Below are 27,280 nucleotides of genomic sequence, written 5' to 3'. Positions count from 1 at the left end.
TTATGTTTTTATCTCCCTTTAGAACTTAGTGCTGGTTCTTGATGCTATTTAGTTCTACCCAGTATAAGTGGCTCTTTTGGCAAGAACACAATCCCAAACATAAGCAGGACATCACTGGTTGTGTAAAAAGAAAACTCTATTATCCCAAAAAAGATACAGTACTACTCCTGTGACACCTACCCAACAACAGCAAACTTCTGCCCATCCACAACAAGGTACTCCGTTGGTTTCTTCTCAGTGACTGAAACAAAGAAAAAATTGGAAGATGCCATAAATCCCTTTAGAAGGGTAGACGTTTTCTTAAAGACTTAAACTTGAGGTATAATAAACTGTTAAGTGCAGCAATGTAGACTTTTAGCCATGCCAAAAAGAAAAGAGTGAAATGCCACCAGTCCAAAAGAACCCTTGGCCCCAACCGTGCAAAAGTTCCGTTCAGTTCATGCAAAAAAGTCCAACATAAACCAAAATGAATAGCCAATGAAAAGAACAACTTTCAATGTTAGGTCACATTTCTCGCATGATCGCCGTGAAAACTGTTGGCAGTTGTGCCTGTGTAATTCAAAATTCAGCTGTCTGATTCTCATTGGCAGTTGGTTTTGTCGCAGCCTGTTTGAAAAGTCTACAACTGTCAAACTGACACGGTGCCCAGCGACAAATGCGACCTCACCGTTAAGCATTTTCAAATGAGACTTTGAAATGAAATGAAAGAAACAGCCTTTGTTTGCAGAATGGTTTGCCCAAGTGGGAAAACTAGAAGTGTTTGGAAGAAAAAAATGATTTTACTGAGTCCACTACTTACTGGAATTCTGCTTGGTAGTAGGGGATGGTATCACACCTAGGTGCAAACATGCACATCACACAATTTTTAGGATTCCCTAAATATCTGGCATTTGGAAGAAATTTTTCTGCTGCAGAATCATACCTATTACTTAGTCATGTCAGTATGGCCGAATTGGGAGTGAACGCCAAAAGATGCAAAACGTATGAAATATTGTGGACATATTTGTAAGATAATATGTCCACATATAAATGTAAGATAATTTCTCATGCAGGAATGAATAGTCTTTTAAACTGCACTTGTCTGTGGCAGCGTAAGGCCACACCAATTCGATTTGTTGTTTCTCGGATTTTTTTCAGAAAAAAGTAAGTCGGTCGAAAAAAATAATTTAAAAAATCTTGTACAAAAAGATCGAGGGGCTTACTCAAGTTACACAACAGAAATAATAACAGTCAACATTTAGGGAGTCCCTGGTAGCAAAGTTCAAAGTAAGAAAAATGATAAATGTACCATCCAAAATAGGCACGTACAGCTACTGGAATCTGAGGCCCATAGTTAATTTGAGAAAGGAGATGCAGTGAAATTTTGTCAACACGAGATGTGGCCATCAATTTAAAAAGTTCTTCTTTTTTTTTCAAATTGGAAAAAAAATTAGGTTGGGAAATCCGAGAAACAACAAATAAAATTGGTGTGACAGCGTAACAGTAATTCAAACATTTTGACCCGCGATTGGCAAGACTGCGTGCATGCTGGTCAAAGGTTGTGCGAGCCTTACCCTTGTCAACGGAGTTGACCAGGTCCTGAAACTCGACGGGAACGTCCGTCTGTTTCCAACGTTCGCTGTCCAGGATCAGACTCAGCTTGGTTTTCCTCTCTTCATGGAACCTGTTCACAAATCTGTTGGCCTGGAGATACAGTAGCATACACATGCAGGGCTTGATATTGATTTTTCAGAATAGGTACAACTTAGCTAAACATATAGGATGCACAGCATGTAATGAACAAACTAGCTAGTTTCAAAATTCACAAGTATATTGAAACAAAGCAAATGAATGAGTGAATGAATGAAATAATAAATGATGAATGAATAAATAAACTGATGATTTGAATGTAACAAATGCGAATGTAGGAATAAATGTGGTTGAATAACAAAATGAGTGAATAAATGAATGAGTAAATGAATAACAAAATGAGTGAATAAATGAATGAGTAAATGAATAACAAAATGAGTGAATAAATGAATGAGTACATGAATGAATGATGAATGTATGAATGAGTAAATGAATGAATGATGAATGAATAAATGAATGATAAATGTATGGATGAGTAAATGAATGGATAGTGAATACATGGATGAATGATGAATGAATGAATGATTGAATGATTGAATGAATGAGTAAATCAATGAATGAATGAATGAATGGATGAGTGAAGGAATGAATGAACGAATGAATGAGTGAGTGAATGAACAAATGAACAAGCAAACGAATGAATTAATGAATGAATGAATGATTCAGAATGAATGAATGAATGAATGAATGAAGAGTACATGAATGAATGATGAATAAATGCATGAGTAAATAAATGAATGATGAATAAATGAATTTAGTAAATGAATGAATGAGGAAAGGAAGGAGAGAAAATAAATGAATGCCAATTGAATGAATGGATGGATGAGTGAGTGAGTGAAGGAAAGAATGAATAAATGAATGAAGTTCCTAACCTGACTCTGTAGCCCTCCCCTCAGTGATGTACTCCTCCTGCCACACACCTGCTCACAGTCCTTCACAAACCCTTCTATTGCACGTGACAACTGGACAAACTCACTGGACGTCAGTCTCTCCAGAAACCCATCCTAACGAGTCATGGACAGAAACATCATGTGAAACAAAGGTTCAACATTTTCCTTTTCTGGGCTCGAAATACCACCTGCATATGCAGGTAAAATTGGAACTGTGCAGGTATTTCTACTGTCTACCTGCACCTAACCTGCACTGGTCCATGCACTCAGTTTTATACATAAATTTTATCTGATCTAGATGTACAGGGATTGTTCTTAGCCGCATTGACGTAAGTACAGTACCAACTATTAAGTATAAAAGAAAAAAAGCAATGGTTCCTAAACAATTCTAGTATGATTCATACTTCCTAAACTCATAATTTGTCTGGTGCAGGTAATTTTCAATGTTACCTGCACCAGTGCAGCTATACAGAAAAAGGATTTTGAGCACTGCTTTTATATACCACAGCAATGACAGTATCATTCTATCAAATATACACCTACTCATTTGCACCAAATATGTACATCCGTTACATTCACCTTTTATTGGACATTCAGTCATCAAAAAATCATTATTTAGACTTGAAGATTTTGTTGCAAGGTATTCCAAATATGACTGAAAGTGACATCACGTTAACATGACAGTGTACTGAGTGCTATGCTATAGAAAATTTGAATACCGGATTCTGATGTTGGAATTGCTGTTGTTACAATTTTCTTTCAAGGACACCAAATTTTCTCCACTTCTAATATTCTATACACACACATTTCTCCACTTCTAACACATTTTGTCCTATATTTAGGAAATCTAGCTCAATCTGGCTATAAAATGCACTGAGGAATCACTTACACTGTGACTGTACATTACATGGCATGGCTGAAAAATAGTGGTATGACATTGTCTGCAACAAGTACATTGTACATGTCCAATGGAAGACGGTTTACAAAATGTCAATGTTTACAAAATCAGCATCAACTCAAAGGTTCACAAATCACTGACCTTTGACCTTGCCATTAGCAGCTTGAGACACCTGTCGTGGGCGTGGTCGCACAGGAAGCAGAGAAGATCCTTTAAGGTCACGGAGACCTTAACATAGTCTGTCTCACTCAGGTACACTGTGTGTTCACTACAGTAGCAGGAGAACAATGTTAACATTTTTGCATCCAATATGACATGCACTGGTGACAAGGTTGTCTACTAGTGGTTAGGGTTTTTGATTAAATGATTGTCCAACTCTGTGGCGATTAGTACGACGTACCGGTACAACCGTTTTTTCTTGTTGGACCGGTTTGAAATTAAAGGACCTGACAAAAGTCAGTGGACCAGATTTTGGACCTATTATCATATGAACAGATTATACCAGGCATTCACATGTTTTGGGGCTTAACCGTCCAAGAAAATAAAAAGAACTTTGATAGTCATTTTTACTAACTTTCTACTACATCAGTCATACTAGAGGCATACGTGTTGCTTACAAGAAGGATTTTAAAATGCCAGTAAAAGTGGGATATTCCATCGAACAGATTCCTTTGTCAGAGAAATGGACCATTGTTTTGAGTATTGCCCATTCACAAGTTTTGACAGTTATATCCAGGTTCAGGTCCAGACTCGGGAATCTCTTTTACATTCTGCAACTGGCATATTTCTGGTACCAACACTTGAAATGTGAGAATTTGACACAAATATATTGTCATATGTTGAAAATTAGTTACAAAATGTATATGATCAGGACTAACGTACTCTGAATGCATATGATAATGGTCTGAAATGTAATCCGTCATGTCTTTTTCTGTTCACATTGGTATGCAAATTCCCATTACCTATTTGATTTCACTTATGATTTGGAGTTATATTAGGATTAACGTTGTACAATTGATTTGCCTTATCTTGCCTTAGTTAAATTGCGTTATTCTTTGTTGATTCTTGCTGTGTTACCATTTATTTAATTTTATATTGTCATTGATTATTGCTATGTATGTACGGGGTTTCCCCCCAGGGATCTTTGAAAAACGCCGGCCAGGCGACATGTACCCCTGGATAAATAAATAAACAAAAATAAACAAACTGAATGGAGATTTTAAAATTTGTCGTTATTTGTGCTTTTGACGGCAACAATCTACAGTTACACACAACTTTAATACATAGTATAATCATAAATACCTGTCTTCAAGATAATACCCCACATCCTCTCCATCCTCATCATCTACAGAACCACTGCAGTTTTCTGTCAGGTCGTCTCTCGTGGTACCAGCCACGTCATTGGCTGTCAGCTCTGAGTGTTGTTCTGTCCTATCCACTCCATTCTGCTGTGCTTTCTCCTCAGAGTTTTCAGCAGTGCGATCAACTGACGATCTACTCTCTCTTTCTTTAGTTCTCAACTCCTCGGAGTTCGACAAAGCAGCAATGTCCCCATTGGTCAGAACGTGGTCGTCGTGGAAACCCAAGACGCGGTTTTCCTCGCTGACAAATTCCTCGTGCGAATTTTCCAGCGGGCCGTTGTCGTCCGGTGCCTCTGCTTCGGGCTTGGAGGATTGGGAGGTGCTGGTTGACACAGGTCTGCTGGCCTTGGAGACTCCTAGGGCAACCCCTACTTCAGTGGTGCAGTGCCCCCTGCCAGCTGCCAGGTGTATTACACCCTGAATGACTGCTGCTGTCATCTGCAGATGAAAAATACCAGTACCAGTACATTGTATGTTTCTGAGTATCCTTGGTTTTCATGATTCACAATACGCAGTGTATTGCAATTCAGTACAATAGATTTGCTGATATTATGTACATAATATAACATACATGTATATATCTTTGAGTTATATTGCCACAAATACTAAAAACAAAAACATGTCTTATAACTAATATGATCTGTTATGTCAAATGCTTCTTTCTAGAGTAAATTTTGTTACAAAATTTTGATGAAATTGTAAAATATCATACCACAGATGAGGGAGGGAAGTATTATTTTTGGCTTGTTTTTTCTGCATACAGAAAATTAAAAAGGGATATCGAGTCTATCTACTTGGTATTCCTAAATATCCTGTCTATAAAAACAATGGATATCTGTATCTGTGTCTTTATATAGCCGGTATAATAGGCCTTCAGCGTAACACACCAGCTTATAGGATACTGTAAATGCAGAAATGTTTGCGGTGGTTTTGTGTTCGCGGTTTTTGCAGTGGCCAATTCACCGCGAATTTAAAACCACCGCAAAAAGTCCCTTTTCCCGCTACCGCAAAATTAAATCCCCGCGACTTAAATGCATTTACAGTAACCCACGGATTATAGTGAACTAGCGGTACATGCAGGTATGAATATTTGTCCCACCTTGACTCTGCTGACTAACAGGAGGAGTTTGGTGAAGACCTCTCCCAGCATAGCCAACCACTGCTGGAAGTTTAACATGCGCATCTGGTCTGCAAGGCTGTACCGACACAGACATTGTGTCAAAAATATAACACATAGGTGGGAAATTGTATATATTCACCTCCATGAAAAATGGAGGTATAGTTTTTGGTGTGTCTGTGTGTGTGTCTGTCTGTCTGTCTGTCTGTGTGTCCGGATATTTGCAGTCAGCTTAACTTTAGAACTTCTGGATGGATTGCCATGATATTTGGTATGATGGTAGATGTTTGGAAGACAAAGGTCAAGGTCGATTTTGGGCCCCCTAGTGTGTGACCTTGGTACTGCAGCAGAAGTTTGATTTTTTTTTTTAGCTGTAGAACAGCATGATTTTTAGGAAACCTACATTGTGCATAATTTTGTGTCTTGAATTGAACAAAGTCTTCTTTGTTACTCAACCTTCTTCACTTCTTCAGTAAATGTTTCGCTGACAATCTGTCGCCTTCATCAGTACAAAATCAAACAAATACTATCGAGGCTATATGAACTATACAGTCGGTGTAATCCAAACTTAACCTATTGTATTGTGACATAATTACTTGACATGGAATGTTCTTGAACTTGATATGTTACGCATCCTTGCCACTTTGGGACGTAGCGGCAAGGATGCGGTCCCAAATGCATCTATTCACATTAATACAGACATTCAATCATCTTAGTCAGACATGTACATTGTGAAGTAGTTATTGGTAAGATATAATAGTACATGTACACGTACCTTCCTACAGACTCATTATCAATGGTGTCCACTTGGGACACAAATTCTGCAACAGTCTGGAAAAAGACAAAGACATTTTCGAGCAACTTTTCAATCTTAATACGCTGTAATGAATGAATGAAGACCTTTATTGTACGTACATTTTTGCCCAACCGAGCTAAGTAAAGGTCACAACAAGACAAAAACATTGCATAAGAACAATGTGGGCCTGTGCATAGTAAAAATCACACAGACCTGAATGTTATGAAATGCATTTGCCACCGGCATTTTCCCCCACTGTTCATATCAATGAAGCAGACACGTACTGACTGCCATGTTGGTGTCCTTGATTTGCATTTCAAAGAACCATAGCTCGAACACAAATATTTTATATAGTTTCATTGCTAAGTCATTGTGCTAATTTGTGCCAAACAATATGTGGTTGCACTGCACAACCTGGTATTTTGAACCCTGGCTCCAAAGTTTGGATAACATGAGCAGAATGATTACACTAACCTGTTTTATGCCTGCTTTTATTGCAGTTGCTGCTTCTTCTCTCATCACTTCGAGGAACTCAAACCTGTGTTGCCGTAGCAACCCGTACACCAGAGAGGTCAGACGTTCCTGAAGAACATTAAAAAATCAAAGATTCCAAGCCTCAGTGAAGAGTTTTGAGTATTGCTTGATTGCAGTTCATTCATTATGACAATAACAACTCGGCAACAGTGCTAGACAGATATACAGTATCAATCGCTTTCAGCAGTGCTGCCATAATCTAGACATGTAGAGAAATGCAATACAGTAAACATGTAACAGAACTATAATTCAGTGTTTGAATATCTGGTCTGTCTGCAATTATTCCTCAAACACAAGCTTGTATTTGTGCACTATTACTAAAACCTGTGCCTCAAATACAGTACGTAGTAGGGGTGGGCACTGGACCATACCGGTTCAAAGCCAATTTTTCTTGTAGGACTGGTCCAGAAAAAACGGACCTAAAAAAATCAGTGGACCGGATCATATGGACCAATTAGAAAATGAACAGATTATATTGGCAGGCGTTCAAGCCTTTTGTGGCTTACCGGCCCAAGAAAATAACAAGAGCGAAATAAAAGAAAGTTGATAGTCATTTTGCCAAGTTTTTCCAGTCAAACTTGATCAAAGTTAGTGTTGTTTACCTGAACTATTCAAGATAGAATTTTAAAATGTCAGTGGAAGTCACTAAACAGAATCCTTAGAAGCGAAATGGACCATTGTTTTGTGTATCATCCTTTCACAAGCTTTTTCAGACAATCAGGTCCAGGTTCAGGTCCGTACCTAGACCTGATCTTCTAGACCTGGACAGGACCTGGACCTGAATTTTCTGTACCGGTACCCACCCCTAGTAAGTGCTAAAACAAGGGGGTAGACGGGCATGCCATAAAACAGAACAAAAAAAGTTTCTATGTGGTTTAAAGTGCTAAAAGCACAAAGTACATAAAACTACAGAGAACGTTTATGCATTTACAGTACACTGTACCTCTTCAAACAGCTGTATTCCGTCCTCTTTTGGCCGTGCCAAGTTTTCCACAGCGTAGCGCTGGAAGTCTTCCTGCATCATCCTGTCAATCACACGCTCCAGCTCACACAGCTGTAGACCCAGGTGTCTATTCCAACATTCCAACAAACATTCCATTTAGTCTTCATCTGACAAATTTGCATAATTTACATCCAACAATGTTTTGGTGAAAATTTACTACAGAAAAGACAATTTTAGGACTTTGTTTGGGTATATCTTTAACTACATCTACTTTTATCATTTAATTGTAATCTAAAATACACAAAAGTTGCAATAGTTTCATGACTTTGAATTAGGAGTTAGGATTGTTGACCTATCTGGGTTTGAATACAAAGCAGGCTCTGATTATACATGTATACTAATTTCGTTGACTCAGTTGACAATGACAACCTAGCTTTGGTCAAGAGGGTATTTTACTGAAGCTAAGGTACATTTGTGGTTGTGCCACGGCCAAGCAGTGGACCCTTCCAGCCGAACGCCATATCGAACAAATAGAACCCCCTGTTCTATTTCGAGTACTCGGTCAAAAGCAGCCCTAGCGGGACAGAAATGGCCAAAGAAAAATGCTATGCCTTTTTTGTTGAAGACTATACCGGCTGAGTATAGTTGTTTTGGGAAGGGTAGGCGCTACATAGCATTACTTTGTTCCTGGACAGGATGCGCATGTAAAGCAGTGTATGTAGAAGAGATGGGACTCTACATTAGTGGACTTTGAAGTAGGTTCTTATATTTGGTGTGTGGTACAAGCTCCCTCTCCGTGAGTGACCAAGCTGCTTTCTTCTTAATTTGTTTTTTCTCCTGAGCATGTATGCACATGCCATGCATGCAACAAACGCCGCAGTGTTGCATATATACGTACCCAGCTTTACACCTGCATCGACCGCATGTCAGAAGCCGGGCACTCTATCCCACCAACAAGGTAATTTTATGGAGCGCGCCTCCCGCTTCCGCTTTGACTGAAATTATATCGCCCTTACCGCAACTATATACGTCCCCTCCTCAAACGACTGTACCCAGTGGATGTAGCCTTCCACAAAGAATCCATAGCATTTTTCTTTTCCCCGTTCTGGGAGGATTTCAGGGCCCAAAAAGCTAAACCGAAGTCAGTCGGTATCTTCAGCTTATAGCGGCGGTGGCCATGTTTTTGCCACTCGCGCCATTTTTGACTGAGGTTTTGAAATAGAACCCGAGATCGAATAGGGGGTGGCGCTTATGGTGTTCGGCTGGAAGGGTCCATTGAGCAAGTCCTCAACAATTCCATCAATACAAAGATGCTGTGTGTGTTTTGTTGCCTTTTTAGTACTACTTCGGCATGCAAAATACCCACTTGCCACTTTTTGCTTGGTGCAACTTACTTCTTAACTCAGGTTGCACAGGGTACAACTTAGATTTTGAGCCTCAGAACTCGATTTCGTTCAACTTGTCAATTTACTTGGAAGAAATAAATGGACTGAGGCAGCTCCGTTTCATATCAGCCAAACATGTATGTATTGTTACAGTACCTTTTTTTTCAGAAATTATTGACTTGTAGGTGGTGCAACTTGAAATTAAGTTGTGCAACCTAGTTTTTGCTCCAGAAAAGTATTTTGTACACTGTGTAGCTTGTACGTGCATGATATTCCCTTATGACGTCAAGGGAAACACAAATTAAACTTGCAGCTAAGGTACCAACATACAGCATTTTAAGAGGTGCGTACAGATGGAGGTCCCGTATTTGAGAAGAGCCACCACATGAGCACTTTAAGAACCCATCATTGAAAAGAGTGGGAGTGCATCTCAGTGTATGTAGATCGAACCTTACAGTCCGGTCTTACCAAGCTTGTAAAAGTCATGGCAAACAAAAGGCTTACCTAAAACTCTGTATACCAGCCAGGTCCTTGGCCAGTACCTGCTGTGTTATGGAGATGAGGTCTAGTGCTGCAACAAAATCACTGGTGGACAGCAGGACCTGAACCATGGGCTGGGTCTGGTGAACTGTGGCCATCATTTTCATCTACAACACAACAAAGTACAGCAGGGATCTGTCAATAACCTATAAATCTAAAATCTTGTTAGGCAGTGGCAGCACCAAATTTATTTGTTGCTTCTCGAATTTTTCAGAAAAAATTGGACCGTCAAAAAAAGAATTTTTTTCAAAAGGTCTTGGGTGAGGATATATGGCATAAATAACACAAATAACAACAGCCTGAGGACTTTAATGGCATATCATATACAATAATTTCCTTCCATTGATTTGCTACTGAACAAAAGGCATTGTTTTAGACTGAAATTATGTGTATGTGGCTCTGAACGGCAATATTTACAGGTTTGTGATTATAGCAAAACCTGTGTCATTTTTTCTCAGGACTAAATTTTTTTTTTAAATGAAAAAAATGGGCAGGCAAAAAGAAAATAGGAATCTGTGGATATTTTTCTCACAGACAAAACACAAATGTCATAAACAAAACACAAAAACTTTGCAAATTCTACTTAAGCTGATCACATCTATGTTGAGTGTTGTTGCATATTAGTCATCACTGATTTAATCTTATAAATGACCTAAGTTTCGGGCTATTTTAAACGAAACCTCAGCACTCACAATTCTGCCAACCTCTTTTCCTGTTACCAATAAGTACAGCTTTACAATTTTACAGTACATACTTTCTTCATTATTCTAAAGATTAGTAAGACTGAAATGTTGTTATTTCTAATGTGAAAAAATAGACAATTTGATTCTCTACTTACCATGTGGTAGAGTTTTGTATAGTTTTGTCTGCTTCTGGACAGTTGTAGAAGCTGTAGGGACCCCTTAGCCAGCACAGAGTCTATGTTGTGGATTCTGTCCCTGTAAGGTATACAAAATACAGCACAAGCCATGTTAATACGTAGAACATGTTCTAAACTATCCTCATGCCATGATGAACAGACAGATAACATCACAAACTTTAAGACGTATTCAATAGCCTGTGAGCTACTCTTTTGCTTTATTTTGTGTGGCACACCGAATCTTTCTAGTCCCCACACACGACACCAACATCATGTATGTCTGTGTTGGTAGAAGTTATCATTGAAGTAATTTAACTGTAATATCCAACACAAAAACTGGACAAAGTTAAAATCTTTGACATAGGGCCGGACTTTTTTGCTAGAGGGATTAAAGAAGCCATCTACATCAGAGCTTTACAACCATTCCTGAACAAAGACGATGGGCGCCATAGACTTCCTGCTGCAGCGTAAGATCCACTGCTTTCTGAGTCACATGTTCTATCTACATAACGTAACGTCACGACAGCAGTGGATTGTTCATTCCTTGACAATGACTGGTGCTGTTCAGTTGAAAATTTGGGTGAGTCCAATTTTTGTGTTGGATACTACAGTTAAAGTACTTCAATAACATCTTGTTTATCTTGCTTAGCTTTGTCTCAGCAGTGACTCAGGCAGTTTGCATCAAATTACTGTACAATGTATAACATGTATATCCCATAGGATTTGTTTCACATAGTGATTCCTGTGTAATAGTGTCAAAAGGATTTGTGCAGAAAAAGTGAGTCGTGCGTATCCATAAGATTCATACATGTTTGCAGTAATTTGTGCCTTTTTCATAAAACGTTTATTCATATATTTTCTAATAATTTTAATTGATGCGTTTTTCGTAAGATTCATACAAATTTCATATCATTCCTGCTAATGCTTAGGTACCCTAGCCTGGGTACCATCCGGACAGTAGTTCGCTCCTATGTTCGCTTCTGCTATCAGTCTGGAGACCTGCACATTCAAACTGTTTGGTGCTAACAGCAGTTAATGAACAAATTAAGGAATGAGTTCTAGAATGCTCATTCGAAGACAACAGGCCTTCCGAAAGTGGACGGAGGGCTTGTCCTGTGTTGGAATGCCTGTTTTTAAGAGCGCTTGAATCCATTCCATAATTCGCTCCTATGTAGGGACCAATCACCGTCTGTGTCCAAAATTTAGACGATTCCAGATGCTAACATGGTCAAGGTTTCTAGACAGAACAGCAGAGAAGCGATATATACAAAGCCAAGAATTATACTGTATTACATGTAACATAAAAAATTAATATATAATATGCATTTTCAATTCCAGCAATGGAATTCTTATTTTTGCTTCTATTTTTCTATGTTGACCACCATTGCTTGATGTAATGAATGTAAAAAGTGACAAGTATATTCAACATCTCACACAATGGAAAAATCTTGCCTGATCAGACAAGTAGGTTAGGACATGCACTTGCCTCATCAGCACTTAAATTCACTTGCCCTAAACAATTAGAGAGCTAGTGGACTTGTCCGACCCTAATTGGGATAGGGCATACCGTGTCAGACCCCAGAATTGGGGACAAAAAATTAACTACTGTATTTTTTATAATGTATATCTATCTTGTCTCTTTGTTTATAAGCTGTACCAACATAGAGTAACTGTGTACACAATGTAATAAGAGAACTACATGACTGTGTAGCCGTCACACAGAGCCAAGTGACCAAAGGTGTAAACATGAGGTAATAAGTGATCTATTATACTATGTCATGGTTTACAGAGTCGATCATAAGACTAACTCCTAATATAAATATTAGGTATGACCGCATGAAAAGTCCCAGTAGTGGTACATGACAAGCCAGAGGGGAAAAAAAAACAGAACTTTTGTCAGAAGAGAGGAACAAGTCTCTACCCACAGTTGAGTTTGCAGCTGTGGAGTCTCAGAGATCCAGGTTCGATTTATACAGGTTTGTTTACTGTAAATGCAGAAATGTTCGCGCAAACACATCCATTATAGTATGTGACTCAACAGTCTATGATGCTACCGCGAAATTAAAACCACTGCAAAAAGTCCATTTTCCCACTACTGCGAAATTAAATGCATTTACAGTACAATGTACATGTACATCCTTACAGGTTACAGGGCTATGGAAGTCTACAAATATTTGTATATTGTGCAAATATTTGTATATTGTGCATGGTGTCTGAACTACTGGGGTACATGATTGCATATCAACAAGAGCACAGACATTTTGTACTATTTTAAGCTAATTAATGGTGTCACAATGGTTTAAAAGACACCAATGATTCCTGTCAAAACATGTGCTCATCACAAGGTTTCTCACATCTAAACCAAAAGTTTAATGAAGGAAATATTATCTACTTGAACCAAGAAGATTAGAAAACATTGTGTATATGGGTATAATATCAATTATACTTCTTACAGCCATTTGAATGTTACGTTTTAGGCCTCCACTCCTTAATTTGTAATCTACGGCCTATTGATGATTAGAGTCTGAGTATATTCAATAATAAGTAACATAGGTCTACAATCATGCATATTGCCTCCAAGACTACAAAATACTCTCATTTTAATCAACAGTTGGAGTTTGGACTTGAAATGACAATATGTCTGACATCAATATGACCAGCCTGGCAGACAAGTTACAGGACCTGGAGTTGTGTCTCAAGAGTCAGCATGAACTAGAAGTCAGTTATGGACGGGAGGCACTGAGGGAAGCTATTGTTCACATGGACCTCTTGATTGAGGTAGAAGTCTTGAAAAGTCTTGGAGACCTGCGTCTTCAGAAAGGCAAGCTCAGCAAAGATTCGGCAGAGTTTGACAAGGCTGCTGCCCTGTATGCTGCTGCCCTACTGCGCTGCACAGATCCAGACATGGGAGAAACACTGGAACATCGTATCGGCTACATGGAGAAACTCTCCAGACAACTGCTGCAGGGGTACAGTCCACACTTCCGGTGGTTGTTACCAGACTACTGGGGTACTGCTGACAGTAATGTATTAAGGGTGGCAGAGATTTGTGACAAATTAGACAGAAGTGACAAAAAATCCAAGCAATGTGTTGAGGAGACTTACACAGAAACATTAGTGACTGCAATAGAAAATAGTGACATGTTCTTGGAGGTTGAGGTTTTGAAATCTCTTGGAGATTTCTATCTTGAGAAAGGCAAGAAAACCTCGCATGTATCCCAGTTCTCCAAGGCAGCTGCCATGTACAAGAAAGCCCTGAGAAGTTGTGAGGATTCTGTGACAAAACAGACTTTGGGCCATCGTATACGTTATGCAGAAAAGATCAGGAAAGCAGTAAAATTGGTAAGAATTTACAATATAGCAGTTAAGTCCCCATCATAATCACATAGTCAAAATGACACTTAGTGTATGAACGCCCTGACATGAGATAGTATGATCGCACACATTTTTTTACCTGAAAATTTACCATGTCCTTGGACATTGGCCTGGTGTCCTGTGAACATCAGCCAATCTCAAAAATTATGAGACAATCAAGAGAAGACCAGGCATAATAATAACTACTGCCGAAAATGTCATTTAGAGAACACTAATCGAGTAGAAGATTTTCCAGCTGTGTGATGGGTATTGTGTGCATACCTCACAAAATAATAAATGTATAAAGACCTAGATTACTTATATATACAATAAGTGTAAAATTAATGCAAAAGGAGCATGCCTTGTCCAGTTATCATATTCTATGGGATATTCTATAGGATTTTAGAAGAGCCCAATTAAGGCATGAAAATGCTGACAGTTATAAAATGATGATTTTGCCACAGTCAGTATCAAATGAATCGAAACGGAGACAGAGAAGATCATCCATGGGACAGCAGTGTGGGAACATCAGAAAACCTGTTGCAGACCATAACCACCATCCAAACATACCAAGGTGGGGATGCAAGTTAGACACGGGCATTGGTTTTCGAACTGATCCTTTCTCTTAAATGTATTGCCTTTGTCTGTTGTTTATAGATCAAAGATGCATGCAAAGTTGATTATTGCACTGAGTGTACAATACTGTTGAAGATATGTGATTACAACAACACTGTCATTGTTCTTGGTTCCTTACAGTGATGCTACAGGAAAGAGTAAAGTCACAGACATCAGTACCACAACACTGGGAGATAATGACAGGTTTGTGAATTACATATAATACTTTATGGGCCATGAAAACATTCAATACAGGTGTATAGAACCGGGTGATAAAAAGCCATATCACACAGGCTTCAAAGGTTTATCACACAGGCTTCCATCAAATAATTCAAACATACTCTGCACCCACCGAGTGCGGTGTGGTCGAAAATTCAAATACCTGATTCGTACACTTGAACATTGCTGTTGTAACAATTTTTGTTCAAGGGCACCAAATTTTCTCAACTTTAGGCGCATTTCGCATTGATAAATTAAATGTGTTTTCTCAGGTGGGTATGACATAAATAAAATACAACACGGTGTATTCCGTAAGTACATGTACCATGTAGGTAGACAGCAATAAGCAAAGTTGAAAGCTGAAATTTGCATTTTTAGCTTGTAGCAAATTTATATTGTGATATTGACAGCTGATTTAAGAATATCGCCAAAATATTTTGTAACAGATTTTCAAAATGCATATTATATGACATTCTTCTTATAAACATAGAACATATGAAGACCATCTGCAGGAAGGTTCCAATGCACTGCAGACAGGCGACCTGGACACGGCAGAACAAAACTTTGCAGCTGCACTCAAGTCTGTTCATGTCAAAGGTATAAAGTTAGTCCAAATGTACATATAGGTATTATAACATGTAGAAATTGCAAGATGTAGCTAATGAACAGTTCTTTGTAAATTACAGTAAATAAAAACTATACAGTACAGACTTTGCCTCTATTCCTAGCCACTATCACCACCGTCAAGGAATTTCAAACAAAAGTTGCAATGCAATAAGAAGTGATACTCATAACGCTGGCCTTTGTACCAGTGCCTCAAGTCTTATCATCTCCATGAAAAATGGAGATATAGTTTTGAGTGTGTCTGTGTGTGTGTGTGTGTCTGTGTGTGTGTTTGTGTTTCCAGATATTTGTGGTCAGCATAACTCAAGAACCTCTGGACGGATTGCCATGATATTTGGTATGTGGATAGATGTTTGGAAGACAAAGGTCAAAATCTTCTTAGGAGGATAACTGGACAAGGGAACGACAAATTTAGATGATATTTGGTATGTAGGTAGCTTTGACAGAGATGTACATCCTAAAGTGCACATTATTCAAACTGGCACTTAATTTGCATAATTAATGAGGGAAATCTATATCTGTAGTGTTTTCCATAATTATAAGACTAAAATACCAGTAATATATGTAGTTTGTGGCTGGTGGAACATTAGCAGATAACAATTATGCGAATCTGACCCTAATTTGCATAATTAATATAAAAGTGCAATAATTCTTCTCAATGGTATATTATCGGACAATTAACATTTGGACCAGCATAAGTTATTTAAAGGTGTACATAACTAAGCATAGATTATGTAAAGTTAACGTGGAAGTAAATTAAATAATTGGACTATTTCATGGAGATACGAGGTCTACGAACTCTTGTTTATCTGGGGTTTAAAAGGCCAGCAAAGATAACAACATTCAACAAAGTTACAATGGTATATGAAGGGACTGATAGAATCATTGAAATCTGTATAGCAGATTTTCATACTATGCTAAAAAAACAAAGACAAGACTACAATTGACAATTATATTTCTTTATCTTTTGTCTAAGTTCAACACAGAGAAGAGGCAGAGCCCCTGTACAGGTTGGCTAAAGTCTACTTGAAGAGAGGAATCCTGTCAAAAGATGGAGGTGATTTCACCAAGGCTGCAGCACTCTGTCATGCGGCACTGGTAAGATCAAGGAGAGACGACATACAGAAAGCAATCCAGGACATAACCAAATCATTTGTTAAACATGTGCTGGATATTGAACAAAAGGGACACATTGATGAAACAGAGAAACATAAATTGATGCTGAATGAGGATCGAAACTATGCAGAGAGAAAAATCAAAAGGATCGATGAGGAAACAGATCCGTACAGCCTTGATGAAGATGACCCTGAGTTAAGAGAAGTGGAGAAGAAGAGAGTGGAAGCAATCAAAACACTATTTGAGACCATTGTTCAACAACGAAAAACGTTCATAGCCGGGCTTGTAGATGAATGCATAGAGGTAATGGGCCCCCCTCCCTGTAAGTACGCCATGATAGGCCTGGGTTCACAAGCTACAGGATTGGTTACCCCATACTCTGATCTGGAATTTGCCATTTTGATAGAGGTTGAAACAGAGCACAATACTAAGTATTTCCGCAACCTCACTCATTATCTGCATCTCAAAGTTATCAATCTGGGAGAAACTATTCTCCCAGCCATGGGGATTAAGTCTCTAAATAATTTCTTCTCAGGGGACCCACTAGACAACTGGTACTATGACTCTGTTACACCACGTGGGTTTTCGTTTGATGGAGCCATGCCACATGCATGTAAGACTCCACTGGGCAGGGGTAGTAACAGCACAGGAACAAGTGAACTTATCCACACACCAAGTAATATGACCGAGGTTCTTAAATTAAAAACGACTTAACGTTCCATTTGAAGAAAGGCTACCACCTTGCGAGTATCCTGGGAAATGTGTCGCTGATCACAGGAGAACAGTGCCTGGTTGATGGGCACATGTCTTTATGGACTCAGCAACTTCAACAAAATAATCGGACAATTCCTTTTTCAATGGCAAATTCTATGCTTAATGAGAATGTGCAGACATTTCAAATCCAGGAGCTATCTGACAGTCTGTTGAATGTAAAGAAAGAAATGTATAGATTTTCAAGCCTTGCAGTGTCCTGTTGGGCGCTACTTCATAACATACAACCAACCACAATCTGGGAGACTATCCAGGAGCTTAAAAAGGGCGGGGTCGTCAATGCTGAGAACACACATCACTTGATGGTGATGGTCAGCATCTCAGCAGAACTGAGGCTGCGGACATACATAAACAATGGTGGTCAGGTGGAAAACATGTCAGCCTTATCATCAATATCAAGAGATACTGACATTGGGGAAAAACTGCAGAAAGTATTTTACTTCTCAAATAGACAGCAGCTCATGAGATACTATTACACGGCAAGGCCGTTAAAGAGAGTCATTTCACAGCTGACCAATAGCCAGTCACAGAAAAAGCAGTCCATTTTGTTTGACAACTCTTCAGAACTGAAAGCAGAGGTGTACAAAAGTCTATGTGATTACAAAAGTACTGCGACGTGCATAGAAGAAACACTTCAGAATAAAATATCAACATATGGGGAAAACACCCCACAATTTGATGTTGCCCAAGAACTTTGTGCCTTAGGTAACACTTGGATAAAACTTGGTGATCAAAGAAAGGCTGTTGGTTATATTGAGCAGTCACTACAGATGATGCGCCATATCTATGGTGAGAACACTGCACATCCTGACATTGCTTACTCACTCAACAACTTGGGTGCCGCCTGGAGTCACCTTGGTGATCACAGAAAGGCCATCAGCTACTATGAACAGTCGCTAAAGATGAAGCGAATTTTCTATGGTGAGAACACTGCACATCCTGACATTGCTGACTCACTCAACAACTTGGGTGCCGCCTGGATGAACTTGGTGATCACAGAAAGGCCATCAGCTACTATGAACAATCACTACAGATGAGGCGGATTATCCATGGGGAGGACACTGCACATCCTAACATTGCCTCTTCACTTAACAACTTGGGTACCGCCTGGAGGAAACTTGGTGATCACAGAACGGCCATCAGCTACTATGAACAGTCACTAAAGATGAGGCAGATTATCTATGGTGACAACACTGCACATCCTAACATTGCACACTCACTTAACAACTTGGGTACCGCCTGGAGTGACCTTGGTGATCACAGAAAGGCCATCAACTACTATGAACAGTCGCTAAAGATGAAGCAGATTATCTATGGTGATAACACTGCTCATCCTGACATTGCAACATCACTTAACAACTTGGGTGACGCCTGGAGGAAACTTGGTGATCACAGAAAGGCCATCAACTACTCTGAACAGTCACTAAAGATGAAGCAGATTATCTATGGTGATAACACTGGACATCCTGACATCGCCTCCTCACTCAACAACTTGGGTGCCGCCTGGAGTGACCTTGGTGATCATAAACAGGCAATCATATATCATGAACAGTCACTACAGATGTGGCGGACTTTCTATGGTGAGGACACTACACATCCTGACATTGCAGTTGCACTTAACAATCTGTGTGTTGCCTGGAGAGACTACGGTGATGACTCAAAAGCCATGTTCTATTTTGAGCTGAAGAAACAGATGAATCAGCGGATGAGTAATTAGACACCAAATGCCCCATCACGGCTCTAGAGCTTTTGGTGTTGTGGTTTGCACGTTGGATTTGTAATCCGCCGACCCGGGTTCGATCCCGGGTACCGGCATGTTTCCTTCCTTCTGTTTTTACTCGCCCCTCTGAATTCTTACATTGGTTCCCACACCAGGAATCGAACCCGGGCTTTGGCGGTCAGAGCGCCAAATCCTAACCACTAGAACATATGGAACAAAGACTATGCAAATATTGTAATTTAGATAGAATAGAGGACAAACGTCATTTTGTAGTAGAGTGTATACCGTAGAGAGAAATGAACTGTATAAGGTTATACAAAACCAATTTCCTTTAATTTCATTCACCAAAGTTCTGTAGAAAAATTCATATTCCTAATGCAACTAAGACAAACCATCAATCATAAAACATATCAGCTCTTTTATCTCCACTATAACAGAAAAACGAGGAGAAGTTGAATTTATCCAGCAATAGTCTCATTTTGTATCTGTGAACTGTATCTTTTCAACATGTCTTGTTGTGACCTCTACTTAGCCTGGTGAAGTAAAGGTTCCGGTTCGGAATTTCAATTGTCCAGATATCTAAATAGTCCCTAAGAATAAGACGCAAATTAGAGGTTGTCTCTATAGTTTTGACTCTAGATTTTCCGGCTTTCGCTTTAGCAATGCATAATCTTTTATACATCCCCAAATGCTTGTTGTTCGTAGCGTTTTATGGTGTCGGAGATTTGATCGTGCGGCGAACACTTCCTAGTATTAGTGCGCGCGATAGCGGTAAAGCGTTTCGTCGCCTGATTACCCAGATCGTGCGTTCTATGCGCGTTTTGGGTGTTTTAGCGCCATCGGAGCTCGCGGAAAACGTATCGGATAACTTTTCTTCCTTTTTGCTCAGTATACAGAAGAACTCTTGACCTTCATTGCCATATTAGTCATTATCCCAGGAAAATTCATTTTTTCCGTGTAGCGGCCTGTAAAAAAAGCATCCAAATTAGCAATTTCTTGGTGAAAATTGTATTTTAATGATGGTTTTTACCAAAAATAACATTTCTACAGAAAATGTCAAATGAGTCTGACGGTCAGCGACAAGGCACCCTTTTCTATCGGAAACATCGAATTGTCCGAAAAACGATGTTTTGAGAAGCGCTAGTGCTTTTTTCAGAGACAGTCATATCGGCCTCGAATCGTAAAAGAAACTCCGAACCGGAACCTAAAGGTCTTCATTCATATTCATATTAACAACTGTATAATACAGATGACTCTCTCTCTTATGCCAACGTTATGCAGTGGTTTGCGCACTCTGCCTCTCACCACATCTGGTTCAAATTCCATGGCCCGAGTTTGCGCCCAAGTCTGGACACAACTGGAAAAGAGTCGCATCTTCCTTTCCGAGGGGTACTTTAAGCCAACGGCTTTGTGTATGACGGAGCTTTAGAGCGCAAAACCTCTGCATGTAAGGTCTCATTGATGTATTACTCCGAGTGGGTACCCTAAAATAGATCCGAGCCAAAAAATAAACGGCTGCACGGACGCATGTTTTTAGCGGTGAGAAATTCCCTTTCAGCCAGCGGAACTGATCTCAAAAGTTAGATTGGTGAAAGCTTGTTTGTAACTGAAGAAATGGTAAAGTTTTGCAGCCGCGCGCTAGGTCGGAGGTACACAGTCGTGGGTTCTGAGTGGTGCGGTTGTACACTAGCAGTGAAAAAGTGGCCCTTTTTTGGGGATTGACTAATCGTAGTTTGTAATTGCTATAAAAAAAGTTCCAATGCTTAGTATACGTTGGCAATTTTTTCCCACAATATAGGGTAAATGTGCTGGACATAGAATGAAAAATCTGCTGAAATTTCACGTAGCTTCATTATGAACGCAGCCATTTAAACCACGAATTATAACATAAAAGTCTAAGGGAAGAAGAAACTCATCAATGAGACCTGTAAAAGAACCTAACATACTTATTGAGGAGAGTGGGGTGCCCTGGTGTGCTTGGCCAAAAATACAGCATCCATGATAGCAAAGCCACATTGCACTAATAGCTCAGTCTGAGGTTTGACTGGTTGATCTTTGTCTCTGTTACTAAAGGGTAATCTATTGTGCTTAACATGTTGTTTGTAAAAGGTATCAATCTAAAATGGTATGCCTGAAAAATCAATTTGTAACTGTAACAATAGTGTAACTGTGATAGATTATAGAATATATTGTTGCTAACTATTAGCTTTATTTTACTGTGATTTGCTTGCTGTACAGACAAATGCCATAACGATTGTAATTAACGTAATTAACATAATTATCTTACGTGATTCGTAAATTAAACCTTTTACTGTATTTACACTGTCTTGTATATAACAATGTAGTAAACAAGAAACAACATGACTTTTTGTCTATTTCAATAAAAGTTTGATTCTTACTTCTCACTTGAACCTTTTTCTCACCCCCTGGGATAACAACAACACCAACATGCTACCTAAAAGCAAATTTTCCAATATTCTCTCCCATACACACACACAAAGTCACTGGATGTTTTTTTTACCATAACCTGCAACTATGTAAACTATGCATCATATTGTTCAACAGAACAGTGTTTGTTCTATTTTATGACGCAATATTGAAGCCCATGCACCATGGAATGAAAAGATGCAGGAATTTGGGATAGGGCATACTGTGTCAGACCCCAGAATTGGGGACCAAAAATTAACTACTGTATTTTGATAATATGTATCTATCTTGTCTCTTTGTTTATAAGCTGTACCAACATAGAGTAACTGTGTACACAATATAATAGGAGAACTACATGACTGTGTAGCCGTCACACAGAGCCAAGTGACCAAAGGTGTAAACATGAGGTAATAAGTGATCTATTATACCATGTCATGGTTTACAGAGTCCATCAGCATAAGACTAACACCTGATATAAATAGGTATGACCGCATGAAAAGTCCCAGCAGTGGCACAGGACAAGCCAGAGGGGAAAAAAAGAGGAACAAAAACAGAAAAAAGAGGAACAAGTCTCTACCCACAGGCGGGTTTGCAGCTGTCTCAGAGATCCAGGTGAGATTTTACAGGTTTGTTTACTGTAAATGCAGAAATGTTCGCGCAAACACATCCATCATAGTATGTGACTACAGTCTATGATGCTACCACAAAATTAAAACCACTGTAAAAAGTCCATTTTCCCACTACCGCGAAATTAAATGGAATTTTAGAAGAGCCCAATCAAGGCATGAAAATGCTGACTGTCATAAAATGATGATTTTGCCACAGTCAGTATCAAATGAATCGAAACGGAGACAGAGAAGATCACCCATGGGACAGCAGTGTGGGAACATCAGAAAACCTGCTGCTACAAGGGACCATGACCTCCATCCAAACATACCAAGGTGGGGATACAACTTAGACACGGGCATTGGTTTTCGAACCAATCCTTTCTCTTTGTATTGCCTTTGTCTGTCGCTTATAGATCAAAGATGCATGAAAAGTTGATTATTGCACTGAGTGTACAATACTGTTGAAGATATGTGATTACAACAACACTGTCATTGTTCTTGGTTCTTAACAGTGATGCTACAGGAAGGAGTAAAGTCACAGACATCAGTACCACAACACTGGGAGACAATGACAGGTTTGTGAATTACATATAATACTTTATGTCACACCTGGGCCATGAAAACATTCAATACAGGTGTCCAGAACCGGGTGATAAAAAACAGTATCACACAGGCTTCAAAGGTTTATCACACAGTCTTCCATTGAATAATTCGAACATACTCTGCAACCACCGAGTGCGGTGTGGTCGAAAATTCAAATACCTGATTAATACACTGGAACATTGCTGTTGTAACAATTTTTGTTCGCGAGGGCACCAAATTTTCTCAACTTTTGGCGCATTTTGCATTGATAAATGTTTTCTAAGGTGGGTATGACATAAATAAAATACAACACAGTGTATTCCGTATGTACATGTACCATGTAGGTAGACAGCAATAAGCAAAGTTGAAAGCTGAAATTTGCATTTTTAGTTTGTAGCAAATTTATATTACATGTGATATTGACAGCTGATTTAAGAATATCGCCAAAATATTTTGTAACAGATTTTCAAAATGCATATTATATGACATTCTTCTTAATATAAACATAGAACATATGAAGACCATCTGCAGGAAGGTTCCAATGCACTGCAGACAGGCGACCTGGACACGGCAGAACAAAACTTTGCAGCTGCACTCAAGTCTGTTCATGTGAAAGGTATAAAGTTAGTCCAAATGTACATGTAGGTATTATAACATATAGAAATTGCAAGATGTAGCTAATGAACAGTTCTTTGTAAATTACTATACAGTACAGACTTTGCCTCTATTCCTAGCCACTATCACCACCGTCAAGGAATTTCAAACAAAAGTTGCAATGCAACAAGAAGTGATACTCATAACGTTGGCCTTTGTACCGGTGCCTCAAGTCTTATTATTATCTCCATGGAAAATGGAGATATAGTTTTGAGTGTGTCTGTGTGTGTGTGTTGTGTTTCCGGATATTTGTGGTCAGCATAACTCAAGAACCTCTGGACGGATTGCCATGATATTTGGTATGTGGGTTGATGTTTGGAAGACAAAGGTCAAAGTCAATTTTGGGCCCCCTGGTATGTGACCTTGGTACTGCAGCAAAAATTAGTTTTTTGTATCTTTTGAACTGGATGTGCTGTGGTCTTGATTTTTTGGTGACAGATAGCTAATGACGCAAGGAATAGGTGATGTACAAACTGTATGTTTGGGTCCCCTAGCAGGTTGCTCTGGAACAGCATGGGGCATTTTTTTCAAAATCTTCTTAGGAGGATAACTGAACAAGGGAACGACAAATTTAGATGATATTTGGTATGTAGGTAGCTTTGACAGAGATGTAACGTAAGGTTACCAGTTTACGTGCAGGACCAGTTTACGGTCACTTATTGGTGGATGCAGACTTCGAGGTCAATTGTAAAAAAGACAATTCTCTTGAGTAGGAAAGAAGTACGTTTATATCATCTATGTGTCTTGCCTTATTTATCCTATAACTTTGCATCCAGCAAATCACGTCTGAAAAGTCCGACAACAATTTACATTTACGCTTGAGTGCGCACAACACTATTACAGATGACCCGGTTCTGATCGTAATTCTAGACGGCTATTTTCGTCCCCTCTTTAAAATCCAACAAACTCTTTATGAATTGAAACATCACCTCAAACCAAACCTGGAGTTCTTATCTCAAGAATGCATGGTGATTTTATGTACGTTGTCCAAGGAAACTCTTATAAACTGACTGTCCTCGCCGAGCGGGTAGTTTTCGAACGTCATGTTGCATCACGTGACTTGCCCGTTAAAGCTTGGTGCACTGGAGAGCGAGAAATTGTCGCAAGGGGCGCTGTTGGGCTAATTTATGTGGGGAGGGCACGGCGTGAGCAAGCCACATGTATACTGAACGCATTTCAAGGCCAGTTCCTATCTATACAGGTGATAACAACATCCAAATGCGTTGCCATTATAATGAGTAGCATTGTGCAAGTTGTCGAACAACATGGCGCTCTGAGTGGCGTTCTGTTGGGGCAAAGATGACTTACCGATAACGTTTAGCGGCGATGCAAAGTGGCGGCATGGCCATATGTAAACAATTTATCCATTGTGTTATCTCAGTGAACTACGTGGGGCACTTTTAAGGGAAATGATCAGATATATGATTGTCCTTTAGAAAAATAACCTCATGGAGAAACACCCAACTGACCGTAAATTGGTCACCCTGGAAGAATTCTTGGCTGCAGACTTGTTTATTAAAGACGCTCGTACGGCGAGAAATCCTCAGAAGAAATATGATGCCACACAGAGCTTGACGCAGACCGACTTTGATGTCTTCCAATTAAGGACAGCTTTTCACTTCCCGACCTGCGCGCTTTCCATAAAACGGCATTATTAACAAATCGACCGTAAACTGGTAACCTTACGTTACATCCTAAAGTGCACATTATTCAAACTGGGACTTAATTGGCATAATTAATGAGGGAAATCTATATTTGTAGTGTTTTCCATTATAAGACTCAAATACCAGTAATGGAACATTAGCAGATAACAATTATGCAAATCTGACCCTAATTTGCATAATTAATATAAAAGTGCAATAATTCTTCTCAATGGTATATCATCGGACAATTAACATTTGGACCAGGATAAGCTATTTAAAGGTGTACATAACTAAGCATAGATTATGTAAACGTGGAAGTAATTTGCATAATTGGACTATTTCATGGAGATATGAGGTCTACGAACTCTTGTTTATCTGGGGTTTAAAAGGCCAGCAAAGATAACAACATTCAACAAAGTTACAATGGTATACGAAGGGACTGATAGAATCATTGAAATCTGTATTATAGCAGATTTTCATACTATGCCAAAAAAACAAAGACAAGACTACAATTGACAATTATATTTCTTTATCTTTTGTCTAAGGTCACCACAGAGAAGAGGCAGAGCCCCTGTACAGGTTGGCTAAAGTCTACTTGAAGAGAGGAATCCTGTCAAAAGATGGAGGTGATTTCACCAAGGCTGCAGCACTCTGTAATGCGGCACTGGTAAGATCAAGGAGAGACGACATACAGAAAGCAATCCAGGACATAACCAAATCATTTGTTAAACATGTGCTGGATATAGAACAAAAGGAACACATTGATGAAACAGAGAAACATAAATTGATGCTGAATGAGGATCGAAACTATGCAGAAAGGGAAATCAAAAGGATCGATGAGGAAATAGATCCGTACAGCCTTGATGAAGATGACCCTGAGTTAAGAGAAGTGGAGAAGAAGAGAGTGGAAGCAATCAAAACACTATTTGAGACCATTGTTCAACAACGAAAAACGTTCATAGCCGGGCTTGTAGATGAATGCATAGAGGTAATGGGCCCCCCTCCCTGTAAGTACGCCATGATAGGCCTGGGTTCACAAGCCACAGGATTGGTTACCCCATACTCTGATCTGGAATTTGCCATTTTGATAGAGGTTGAAACAGAGCACAATACGAAGTATTTCCGTAACCTCACTCATTATCTGCATCTCAAAGTTATCAATCTGGGAGAAACTATTCTCCCAGCCATGGGGATTAAGTCTCTAAATAATTTCTTCTCAGAAGACCCGCGAGATGACTGGTACTATGACTCTGTTACACCACATGGGTTTTCGTTTGATGGAGCCATGCCACATGCATGTAAGACTCCACTGGGCAGGGGTAGTAACAGCACAGGAACAAGTGAACTTATCCACACACCAAGCAATATGGCCGAGGTGCTTAAAAACGACTTAACGTTCCATTTGAAGAAAGGCTACCACCTTGCTAGTATCCTGGGAAATGTGTCGCTGATCACAGGAGAACAGTGCCTGGTTGATCGGCACATGTCTTTATGGACTCGGCAACTTCAACAAAATAATCGGACAATTCCTTTCGCAATGGCAAATTCTATACTAAATGAGAATGCACAGACATTTCAAATCCTAGATCTAACTGAAAGTCTGTTGAATGTAAAGAAAGAAATGTATCGATTTTCAAGCCTTGCAGTGTCCTGTTGGGCGCTACTTCATAACATACAACCAACCACAATCTGGGAGACTATCCAGGAGCTTAAAACGGGTGGGGTCGTCAATGCTGAGAACGCACATCACTTGATGGTGATGGTCAGTATCTCAGCAGAACTCAGGCTGCGGACATACATAAACAATGGTGGTCAGGTGGAAAACATGTCAGCCTTATCATCAATATCAAGAGATACTGACATTGGGGAAAAACTGCAGAAAGTATTTTACTTCTCAAATAGAGAGCAGCTCATGAGATACTATTACACGGCAAGGCCGTTAAAGAGAGTCATTTCACAGCTGACCAATAGCCAGTCACAGAAAAAGCAGTCCAT

At 39.3% G+C, this 27,280-nt stretch overlaps 1 protein-coding gene across 2 annotated transcripts in view; it reads right to left on the bottom strand.

Moving 5' to 3' along the window:
• The window catches only part of LOC118418386 (vacuolar protein sorting-associated protein 54-like), a 54,458-nt gene that overhangs the window by 7,298 nt on the left and 19,880 nt on the right, over window positions 1-27,280 (bottom strand). The window contains exons 9-20 of one of the 2 annotated variants that reach the window (XM_035824269.1): window positions 10,932-11,031; window positions 10,058-10,200; window positions 8,169-8,295; window positions 7,166-7,273; window positions 6,671-6,726; window positions 5,878-5,974; window positions 4,720-5,216; window positions 3,559-3,685; window positions 2,502-2,633; window positions 1,554-1,683; window positions 800-835; window positions 181-241 (exon numbers count right to left, since the gene is read on the bottom strand). In XM_035824269.1, coding sequence (XP_035680162.1) covers window positions 181-241; window positions 800-835; window positions 1,554-1,683; window positions 2,502-2,633; window positions 3,559-3,685; window positions 4,720-5,216; window positions 5,878-5,974; window positions 6,671-6,726; window positions 7,166-7,273; window positions 8,169-8,295; window positions 10,058-10,200; window positions 10,932-11,031 — 1,614 coding nt within the window. The remainder of the gene's footprint in view (window positions 1-180; window positions 242-799; window positions 836-1,553; window positions 1,684-2,501; window positions 2,634-3,558; window positions 3,686-4,719; window positions 5,217-5,877; window positions 5,975-6,670; window positions 6,727-7,165; window positions 7,274-8,168; window positions 8,296-10,057; window positions 10,201-10,931; window positions 11,032-27,280) is intronic. The other variant, XM_035824277.1, reaches the window with a different exon arrangement.

The sequence above is a fragment of the Branchiostoma floridae genome, chromosome 1 (assembly GCF_000003815.2).
Source record: "Branchiostoma floridae strain S238N-H82 chromosome 1, Bfl_VNyyK, whole genome shotgun sequence".
In the NCBI taxonomy this organism is placed as follows: Eukaryota; Metazoa; Chordata; class Leptocardii; order Amphioxiformes; family Branchiostomatidae; genus Branchiostoma; species Branchiostoma floridae.
This window is presented reverse-complemented; position numbering and strand designations above follow the sequence as displayed.